This window comes from Tachypleus tridentatus, chromosome 4, assembly GCF_004210375.1.
Source record: "Tachypleus tridentatus isolate NWPU-2018 chromosome 4, ASM421037v1, whole genome shotgun sequence".
Taxonomy (NCBI): Eukaryota; Metazoa; Arthropoda; class Merostomata; order Xiphosura; family Limulidae; genus Tachypleus; species Tachypleus tridentatus.
Window position 1 is genome coordinate 116579360 of NC_134828.1, and position 12145 is coordinate 116591504.

The window sequence follows — 12145 nt, forward strand, 5'->3', positions numbered from 1 at the left end:
TCGCTCTATATAGACTGGGATGAAGGTAGTTGTTGTTTCACTCGCTCTATATAGACTGGGATGAACGTAGTGGTTGTTTCACTCGCTCTATATAGACTGGGATGAAGGTAGTGGTTGTTTCACTCGCTCTATATAGACTGGGGTGAAGGTAGTGGTTGTTTCACTCGCTCTATATAGACTGGGATGAAGGTAGTGGTTGTTTCACTCGCTCTATATGAACTGGGATGAAGGTAGTGGTTGTTTCACTCGCTCTATTTAAAATGAAACTTCGCATTTTGATGAAATAATAACAACAACTGAATGCATTTCAAACAAAGATAGCTTATTGGACACATTTCTTTGATATAACTTTATTAAAATAAACTTGCTTGGTTATATTTAATCTATCGTACGTTAGAGAAAACGTTTTTGAAATACAAAGATGGTAACATAGTCTGGTAAACAACTTATTTATTTGTACAAATGAAGTCACGTTTTGTGCAACTAAAATTTATCAAATAGAGAATTGTATTATACTTTCAGTTATCTTCGCATTGACAAAATGTGTTACTTATATTAATACATATAACATGTATAGTATCTAATGAATCACCAGCAAGTCTGAAGGTTTATAACTCTAAAGTCAGGTTTAGATACCCCTGGGGACTACAATATCATGTAGCTTTGTGCCTAACCACACACACACACACAGAAATAATTTAAATAACATGTAAAGATCATTTTATTTTGATCAAGGCCCGCTATGGCCAAATGTGTTAAGGCGTTCGACCCGTAATCCGAGAGTCGCGGGTTCGAATCCCGGTCGCACCCAACATGCTCGTCCTTTCAGCCGTGGGGACGTTATAAGGTGACGGTCAATCTCACTATTTGTTGGTAGAAGAGTAACCCAAGAGTTGGCGGTGGGTGGTGATGACTAGATGCCTTCCTTCTAGTCAGATAGCCATCGTGTAGCTTTGCGCGAAATGCAAAATAAAGAAAAGAAACTTTTAGCGCAAAGCTGCACAATCAATTGTGAGGAATCGAATCATGGATTTTAACGTTTTAAATCCGCAAATTTACCGCTGACACACCGTAACTGGAAAAAGTGGTATGATGGTATAATTAGAGATCCCTCTGTTGTTTGAATTAAATATTTTTTGACTGCTAAACTATTAATAAAGTCTATTAAACTATCATATTTATCTATCAAAAATTAAAGAATACCCTTGTTACGAAGCTATCACCTGAAATCAGTTCTGGGGCTCAGCTAGGACAGGTTGAAAAGGGGCAGTTAACGTTTAATAAACAAAGGAGTTTCAGGTGCACGTATATAATGGTCACTATAATCAGTTCACCCACTGGTTCAGCGGTAAATCTATGGATTTAAAACGTTAAAATCATCGGCTCGATTTCCTTCCGTGGACTTGGCAGATAGCCCGATGTGGCTTTGCTGAAAGAAAAACACACATCTACACTTTAATCATATTTAAAACAAATTATTTACTAACTAGAGAAATTCATTTCTATCAGAGTAATTTTAATGTGAAATCAAACGTAAAGCAAACACAAGAGTAAAATAACATAATATCTGTAAAGTCTTATCCATGAACGGAAATATTTTGCTTGTTTTAGTTTAAGACATAAGTTTTATAAGAATATATAACTCTTCATTGGTAGATTTAATTTATAAACTTTATTAGAAATCATGACTCTTACAGCTGGAAGTATAATACTGGTGATGCACAGTGGAGTGTAAAAGTTATGAAACTAGTTATTACTCAAGTTTTATAACATGTTGAGAAAAAACACAAATTTAATAATTTACAGACGACTTATCGCGGCGAATGGAAGAGGAAGAGAACCATCTGGTTCTCCCTAAAGAACCACGTCAAGCTGCTAAAGGTAGATATGTATTAAGTTTTACCAGTAACAAGTCGATGTTAAAGTACAACATGTTTGACTGTCTGTTTAAATTAAACATTCTACGTCTAACTGTTTTTCTAATATTAATTACCTAATTAAATGGTTTATTTTATTACCTCTGATTTCCCTAATTTAAGTATTAAATATTATTCAGTTGTGTTCCTGGTGACTTAGAAACAATTCTCATAGTTTAGTGCTAAAATTTAGGTTTCTGTACCTGGGTTAAACATAGATAGCCAATTGTAACTTTGTATTTAAAACAAATAATTATATGCGTAGATGACATTAAGAAATATATTATAAAAAAACCTCGCTATTAGAGCAGTAAGTCAACGCTAAAATCAGGGGTTCGATTCCCCTCGGTGTGCTCAGCAGATAACCCGATGTGGCTTTGCTGTAAGAAAACACATACACGCATTATAAAACGTCTCGAAATGATACATGTTCAAGTTTGTAGAAGTCTTCGTTGGTTAATCTGATGGATTCTTCAATAGAATAAGGTCTGTTGTTGTTTTTACTTTATTTTCATCCACTAAACGAATGATTAAGCTATATATATATATATGACGCATATTAATATACATTTTTAACCATTTCAATAAAGTTAAGCATATACTACAATAATACATATATTATATATATATATATATGACGCATATTAATATACATTTTTAACCATTTCAATAAAGTTAAGCATATACTACAATAATACATATACACGCACCTGCATCTGATACTACAATAATATATATACACACACCTGCACCTGATACTACAATAATATATATACACGCACCTGCATCTGATACTACAATAATATATATACACGCACCTGCATCTGATACTACAATAATATATATACACACACCTGCACCTGATACTACAATAATATATATACACGCACCTGCATCTGATACTACAATAATATATATACACGCACCTGCATCTGATACTACAATAATATATATACATAAACCTGCATCTGATACTACAATAATACATATACACACACCTGCATCTGATACTACAATAATATATATACATACACCTGCATCTGATAATACAATAATATATATACACACACCTGCATCTGATACTACAATAATACATATACACGCACCTGCATCTGATACTACAATAATATATATACATACACCTGCACCTGATACTACAATAATACATATACACAAACCTGCATCTGATACTACAATAATACATATACACGCACCTGCATCTGATACTACAATAATATATATACATTACCTGCACCTGATACTACAATAATACATATACACGCACCTGCATCTGATATTACAATAATACATATACACACACCTGCACCTGATACTACAATAACAAATATACACACACCTGCACCTGATACTACAATAATATATATACACACACCTGCACCTGATACTGCAATAATATATATACACACACCTGCACTTGATACTATAATAATATATATATACGCACCTGCGCCTGATGGTACAATAATATATATACACGCATCTGCGCATGATGGTAAAATAATATATATATACACGCACCTTCGCCTGTTGGTACAATAATACATATACACGCACCTCTGCCTGAGGGTACAATAATACATAAACACGCACCTGCACCTGATCTTACAATAACACATATACACGCACCTGCGTCTGTCAATTTTTAATTTTATTTTCACCGTACATGCTGTAACTCTTAATACGCACCATTTGCACCCTAAACAATCAAATATCTGATCCAGGAAGAACTTTAGAATGATCAATACCATTATCTCAGTTCAGTTATTTCGTTGTTACAACAAACTGCGAAAAATTTCGAAAATTTTAAAAATATGTAAACACAAAGAAAATGTAACTAAATTTCTTTATAATAACAGAAGACACCAAATACTCAAATATTAAACTAATAAATATTGTAAATAAGGACTCACAACTAATGAGTATAAAACAACACAACTTTTAAAGGATTTTCTGAGTTCAAAGTTTGTTTCATCCAAATCGCATCTCATTCTGGATTTTCAGTTTTTAGATTCTTTACATCTGACATTCCTAGTATTTATAAACCAATAGGTGTCATAACTATTCCTAGTATTTATAAACTAGTAGGTGTCATTACCGTTCCTAGTATTTATAAACTAATAGGTGTCATTACCATTCCTGGTATTTATAAACTAGTAGGTGTCATTACCGTTCCTAGTATTTATAATCTAGTAGGTGTCATTACCATTGTTAGTGTATGTAAACTAATAGGTGTCATTACCATTCCTAGTATTTATAAACTAATAGGTGTCATTAATATTCCTAGTATTTATAAACTATTAGGTGTCATTACCATTCTTAGTGTCTGTATACTAGTAGGTGCTATTACCATTCCTAATATTTATAAACTAGTAGGTGTCATTACCGTTCCTGGTGTTTATAAACTAGTAGGTGTCATTACCATTGCTAGTGTTTATAAACTAGTAGGTGTCATTACCATTCCTAGTGTTTATAAACTAGTAGGTGTCATTGATATTCCTAGTAGTTATAAACTATTAGGTGTCATTACCATTCTTAGTGTCTGTAAACTAGTAGGTGTCATTACCATTCCTAATATTTATAAACTAGTAGGTGTCATTACCATTGCTAGTGTATGTAAACTTGTAGGCATAATCACCAGCTTTTATCCACAATTTACATGTAAAAATAATCTTTATATATACATATCTTGAATAATAAAGACAAACGTTTAATCACAATTTACGTGTAAAAATAACTGTTACCTATGGATACCCACATTTTAACCGTTAGCCCTGATAGTATTATAGATACATCAATTATACCGTTTCTTTATGAAACGTACTCACATACATACCAATTATCGTTTGAAATCCGTTAGCTTTACTATTTCGACTGCATTATAGAAGCACTGATGGACAAGCCTGGTATTAACAAGATACACCATTAAATCATCTAATTAGTCACAAGGTAACTCTTTTTGAGATGAGAAAGTATGGTACAAGCTAGGTTAATATATCTTGAAGCCTCTTTTAAATTGTTTTTAAAATTTACTAAAGTACTTAAATAAGTTGCACAAAGTAGCGTTTCATGTGAAACATTTTGTTTGTTGTTCCGTTTCTGTGCCGATATCTAAAATGAACATCATAAAATGTGACTACAGCACGTACTGAACATCACTAACATTCAAATGACATCACATGGAAAACTACCTTTGTTTATTGTATACATCCTCTCAGTGGCAACTGCAATGTTTACAAGAAAGAGTTTGGGTTTCGTACTTACGACAAAGCAACTAAGACTATCAATTGCTCTCTCCTGGACTATTAATTAGAGGAAATAAGATTGTCTGTAGCTGTATCTTGAACTACTAACTAGAGGAAGTAAGGTTGTGTAGCTGTACCTTGAACTACTAACTAGAGGAAGTAAGGTTGTCTGTAGCTGTACCTTGTACTACTAACTACATGACGTAAGGTTGTGTAACTGTCCCTCGAACTACTAACTAGAGGAAGTAAAGTTGTCTGTAACTGTACCTTAAACTACTAATTAGAGGAAGTAAGGTTGTCTGTAGCTGTACCTTGAACTACTAAGTAGAGGAAGTAATGTTGTCTGTAGCTGTACCTTGAACTACTAACTAGAGGAAGTAAGGTTGTCTGTAGCTGTCCCTTGAACTACTAACTAGAGGAAGTAAGGTTGTCTGTAGCTGTACCTTGAACTACTAACTACATGACGTAAGGTTGTTTAACTGTCCCTTGAACTACTAACTACATGACGTAAGGTTGTGTTACTGTCCCTTGAACTACTAACTAGAGGAAGTAAGGTTGTCTGTAGCTGTACCTTGAACTACTAATTAGAGGAAGTAAGGTTGTCTGTAGCTGTACCTTGAACTACTAACTAGAGGAAGTAAGTATGTCTGTAGCTGTTCCTTTAACTACTAACTACATGACGTAAGGTTGTGTAACTGTCCCTTGAACTACTAACTACATGACGTAAGGTTGTGTTACTGTTCCTTGAACTACTAACTAGAGGAAGTAAGGCTGTGTAGCTGTACCTTGAACGACTAACTAGAGGAAGTAAGGTTGTCTGTAGCTGTACCTTGAACTACTAATTAGAGGAAGTAAGGTTGTGTAGCTGTACCTTGAACTACTAACTAGAGGAAGTAAGTTTGTCTGTAGCTGTACCTTGAACTACTTAGTAGAGGAAGTAAGGTTGTCTGTAGCTGTACCTTGAACTACTAACTAGAGGAAGTAAGGTTGTCTGTAGCTGTACCTTGAACTACTAATTAGAGGAAGTAAGGTTGTGTAGCTGTACCTTGAACTACTAACTACATGGCGTTAGGTTGTGAAACTGTCCCTTGAACTACTAACTAGAGGAAGTAAGGCTGTGTAGCTGTACCTTCAACGACTAACTAGAGGAAGTAAGGTTGTCTGTAGCTGTACCTTGAACTACTATTTAGAGGAAGTAAGGTTGTCTGTAGCTGTACCTTGAACTACTAACTAGAGGAAGTAAGTATGTCTGTAGCTGTACCTTGAACTACTAACTAGAGGAAGTAAGGCTGTGTAGCTGTACCTTGAACGACTAACTAGAGGAAGTAAGGTTGTCTGTAGCTGTACCTTGAACTACTAATTAGAGGAAGTAAGGTTGTGTAGCTGTACCTTGAACTACTAACTAGAGGAAGTAAGTTTGTCTGTAGCTGTACCTTGAACTACTTAGTAGAGGAAGTAAGGTTGTCTGTAGCTGTACCTTGAACTACTAATTAGAGGAAGTAAGGTTGTCTGTAGCTGTACCTTGAACTACTAACTAGAGGAAGTAAGTATGTCTGTAGCTGTACCTTGAACTACTAACTAGAGGAAGTAAGGCTGTGTAGCTGTACCTTGAACGACTAACTAGAGGAAGTAAGGTTGTCTGTAGCTGTACCTTGAACTACTAATTAGAGGAAGTAAGGTTGTGTAGCTGTACCTTGAACTACTAACTAGAGGAAGTAAGTTTGTCTGTAGCTGTACCTTGAACTACTTAGGAGAGGAAGTAAGGCTGTCTGTAGCTGTACCTTGAACTACTAACTAGAGGAAGTAAGGTTGTCTGTAGCTGTACCTTGAACTACTAATTAGAGGAAGTAAGGTTGTGTAGCTGTACCTTGAACTACTAACTACATGGCGTTAGGTTGTGAACGTGTCCCTTGAACTACTAACTAGAGGAAGTAAGGTTGTGTAGCTGTACCTTCAACGACTAACTAGAGGAAGTAAGGTTGTCTGTAGCTGTACCTTGAACGACTAATTAGAGGAAGTAAGGTTTCTGTAGCTGTATTTGAACTACGAACTAGAGTGGAGCAAGGTTGTCTGTAGCTGTACCTTGAACGACTAACTAGAGGAAGTAAGGTTTCTGTAGCTGTATTTGAACTATGAACTAGAGTGGAGCAAGTGACATTCATTAATTGATTATTAATAATAAAACAAAACTTTCACATGTTTTAACAATAAATTAAAGTAACACAACTTCCTGTTCTTACTTTTCGATATATGTATAAAATGTGACATGAAACTATTGTCTTATTTATCTCATGACAACAATGTTTTCACTACGTTATGGCTTTATGTTTGTCCAAATCAATATATTTATAATTCACTTTTTGAGTAGAAAGAAAAAACCACAATATATTTTGAATATTCCTTTCTTTATGGAGTGTATCAAAATGCATTAATTATAAATTTTGAATATGATGTCTTAAGTTTGTTTCTATTAATTTTGAGTATAATGTCTTAAGTTTGTTTTTATTAATTTTGAGTATGATGTCTTAAGTTTTTTTATTAATTTTGAGTATAATGTCTTAAGTTTGTTTCTATTAATTTTGAGTATAATGTCTTAAGTTTGTTTTTATTAATTTTGAGTATAATGTCTTAAGTTTGTTTCTATTAATTTTGAGTATAATGTCTTAAGTTTGTTTTTATTAATTTTGAGTATAATGTCTTAAGTTTGTTTCTATTAATTTTGAATATAATGTCTTAAGTTTGTTTATATTAATTTTGAGTATAACGTCTTAAATTTGTTTCTATTAATTTTGAATATAATGTCTTAAGTTTGTTTATATTAATTTTGAGTATAACGTCTTAAATTTGTTTTTATTAATTTTGAGTATAATGTCTTAAGTTTGTTTCTATTAATTTTGAGTATAATGTCTTAAGTTTGTTTTTATTAATTTTGAGTATAATGTCTTAAGTTTGTTTCTATTAATTTTGAATATAATGTCTTAAGTTTGTTTATATTAATTTTGAGTATAATGTCTTAAATTTGTTTTTATTAATTTTGAGTATAATGTCTTAAGTTTGTTTTTATTAATTTTGAGTATAATGTCTTAAGTTTGTTTTTATTAATTTTGAGTATAATGTCTTAAGTTTGTTTCTATTAATTTTGAGTATAATGTCTTAAGTTTGATTTTATTAATTTTATTACCACAAAATACAAGTTTTTTTTAGTGTTGTTTGTCATCACTCTACACAAAATTTTCAAAACTTGTGACTTGTGGATATTTATAAATTTCTACAAAACGGACATCAGTGTATCTGAATACCATAGACTAGTTATACACAATTTAACACATGAGGTTATAAAACATATTTACCAGTTGTTTTGCTATTTGTTTTTAATAAATCGACCATTTTCATAGTAATAATTTTCAAATTTATTTCAGAGGAGAGTTCTCCATTGTATGATGATACACCAAACGTTCGTGGTAGTAAGAGTATCCAGTCAAAGAAGAAGGAAGAAGAACCAGGTATGTATGTGTCTAAGAACCAGGTAAATGTGTGTGTCTAAGAACCAGGTGTGTGTGTTTCTAAGAACCATGTATGTGTGTGTGTCTAAGAACCAGGTAAATGTGTATGTGTAAGAACCAGGTGTGTGTGTGTCTGAGAACCAGGTGTGTGTGTTTCTAAGAACCATGTATGTGTGTGTGTCTAAGAACCAGGTGTGTGTGTTTCTAAGAACCATGTATGTGTGTCTAAGAACCAGGTAAATGTGTATGTGTAAGAACCAGGTGTGTGTGTGTCTAAGAACCAGGTGTGTGTGTGTCTGAGAACCAGGTGTGTGTGTTTCTAAGAACCATGTATGTGTGTGTGTCTAAGAACCAGGTGTGTGTGTGTCTAAGAACCAGGTGTGTGTGTCTAAGAACCAGGTGTGTGTGTTTCTAAGAACCAGGTGTGTGTATGTGTCTAAGAACCAGGTGTGTGTGTGTCTAAGAACCAGGTGTGTGTGTGTGTTTAAGAACCAGGTATGTGTGTGTGTGTCTAAGAACCAGGTATGTGTGTGTGTCTAAGAACCAGGTATGTGTGTGTGTCTAAGAACCAGGTGTGTGTGTGTGTATCTAAGAACCAGGTGTGTGTGTCTAAGAACCAGGTGTGTGTGTGTCTAAAAACAGGTGTGTGTGTGTCTAAGAACAGGTGTGTGTGTTTCTAAGAACCAGGTGTGTGTCTAAGAACCAGGTGTGTGTGTGTGTCTAAGAACCAGGTATGTGTGTGTTTCTAAGAACCAGGTGTGTGTGTGTGTGTCTACGAACCACGTGTGTGTGTGTGTGTGTGTGTGTCTAAGAACTAGGTATATGTGTGTGTATAAGAACTAGTTATATGTGTGTGTCTAAGAACCAGGTGTGTGTGTATATGTATGTGTGTCTACAGATACAGGAACTGAACGTTTTAGAACACAGATTTAAATTTAAGTTATCTTTTACATGTGAATTATTAAATTGTTTTTACTTTTACATAAATGTTACACGTAAGTAAAGTAGGTTGGTTACATAATCGATTTGATTTTTAGTTAGCGTTAAAAATGTTCGATGGACACATGAAAAAAACACCAACAACAAAAACACTGCACCAAATAGAACTGCATGCGTCAAGTGCAATAACTGATTTACTATTTAAATACATTGCTCCTATCGATGGGTTATCTAAATAATATTTAACCTTTGTTCCTGCAAGTATACCAAACTAAAATGAAATATAACTTAGACTAAAGAATCATTTCAGAATCAGTTGTGTGTGTGACGACAGAAAATAAGAAAAGTCTTTGGAAGTTGTTTGTCTAAAGGCGAGCGCTTTGTATTAAGCTAAACCATTTAACCCACTAAAATTTTTTAAACATATTAAAAGGATCACGGTTCATTTTTTTCGCGAAAGAAAGTTTGGTGATTTTCTGGCAGGCATTCTCTGAGATTGGAAGTTCCGTAACGCTTGTCAGGAATTCTGTGAGATTGAAAGTTCTGTAACGCTTGTCTGGCATTCTGTGAGATTGAAAATTCTGTAACGCTTGTCTGGCATTCTGTGAGATTGAAAGTTCTGTAACGCTTGTCTGGCATTCTGTGAGATTGAAAATTCTGTAACGCTTGTCTGGCATTCTGTGAGATTGAAAGTTCTGTAATGCTTGTCTGGCATTCTCTGAGATTGGAAGTTCTGTAACGCTTGTCTGGCATTCTCTGAGGTTGGAAGTTCTGTAACGCTTGTCTGGCATTCTGTGAGATTGAAAGTTCTGTAACGCTTGTCTGGCATTTTATGAGATTGGAAGTTCTCTAACGCTTGTCTGTCATACTTGAATACTCTTATAATAGCAATGAGTATTAATTATATGAATTCATTGTAAATATAATGTTCAGAATTTGATTATTTGATATCTAATAACTAGAAAACACTGCCATAAAGATATTTTCGAGGGCTAGCAAACTAGATTGCAACCCTAATAGTATAAAAAATATTGTAGCATTAAAACCAGAAGTTTAGACAGTGAATCAATCTATTATCGCAAATGATAAACCCCTGGTGGTCTAGTGTGGAGATAACTTTCTCGAGTGTCGTCTTCAATAGAATTTCATATCATTTTTGCTAATCGCATTTCTAATTAAATATGTAACTGTCTGTTTCTTCTTTTAATAAAGTTACGTGTTTATTAATGAGCAAGAATGTGGGATTTAAGGTGTTTGATTTATATAAAAATAGTAATTATATTTTTCACAACAGGTGGCTACATTGATAATGGTCGAAGTTGTATGTCATCTACACTCGTGTGCGGGTTTTGTGCTGTTCTTTGCATTGTGCACGAGGTCGTCACGTGACGTGTCGTATGTTTGTGAACAACAGTATCTTTGTAAACATTTTCATGTTTTACGTTTACAAAGAACAAATAATTTCAAAGGAAAACTTATTTAAATGGACAACTTCTGCTCAAAGTAAAACACAGTCAATGAACAAAGTATTCGAATCCACTTTATTTTTATGGACATAAGTGATATTTGGACTTCATTTAACTTTAACAAAATTTAACTTACTTTCACAACAGAAATAATTTTTTTTCGAGATTAATTGGATTTATTGAAATATTTTAAGTTTAAAAAATCTTCATTTTGAATGGAGTCAAATTTTATGGATGTGTGTACTTAGGGAGTGGAAAATATTAATTTGTTTTCTTTCCTTGTAAAATGAATTGTGTACACCTTAATGTGCCCAAATTGATTAGAAACAAAAATAAACAAAGATTGTTAAAATCAGATACTGTAGAATGTACAAATAAATAATGAACTTTCTTAGTCAGATACTGTAGAATGTACAAATCAATAATGATCTTTCTTAGTCTATCTCGTGGAATTTGTTAGCCTTCTTACATACAGGTGACTTGAATTTGTGTTTCTATGGGATATCAGTGCTTTGAAACAAACTGAGTTGTCTTGAATAACAAACCGTAATTATGTACTGTTGTAATATACTGTCAGTAACATGGTTGTTATTTGGTATTTGATGTAACAACATGATACAGTTTTGTGTAAAATATCTTTCAGTATATCTATTCTCTATAGACATAACAATATAATTTCGAGAGTGTGATGTAATTGGTGACGAATGAAATAAAGTCAATATTGAAAATGTCTTAGTTTATTGTTAAAAAATATATTAAAATAACAATACATTACCTCCACTAAAACCCGGCCCATCATTGCCAGGTGGATAAGGCACTCGACTCGCAATCCAAGGGTCGCGGGTTCGAATCCCCGTCCTACCAAACATGATCGCTCTTTCAGCCGTGGGGTCGTTATAATTTGATTATCAATCCCATTATTCGTTGGTGAAAAAGTAACCCAAGAGTTGGCGGTTGGTGGTGATGACTAGCTGCCTTCCCTCTAGTGTTACACTGCTAAATTAGGTACAGCTAACGCAGATATCCCTCGTGTAGCTTTGCGCAAAATTCAAAAACAA

The 12145-nt window shown here is 33.7% G+C and overlaps 1 protein-coding gene across 1 annotated transcript in view; it reads left to right on the top strand.

The window, feature by feature from the left end:
* The window catches only part of LOC143248410 (lachesin-like), an 84207-nt gene extending 72423 nt beyond the window's left edge, over positions 1 to 11784 (top strand). The window contains exons 7-9 of the mRNA XM_076496763.1: positions 1807 to 1881; positions 8599 to 8682; positions 10916 to 11784. Of these exons, the coding sequence (XP_076352878.1) occupies positions 1807 to 1881; positions 8599 to 8682; positions 10916 to 11010 (254 nt within the window). The 3' untranslated portion in view covers positions 11011 to 11784. The remainder of the gene's footprint in view (positions 1 to 1806; positions 1882 to 8598; positions 8683 to 10915) is intronic.
* Positions 11785 to 12145: the final 361 nt, after the last annotated feature.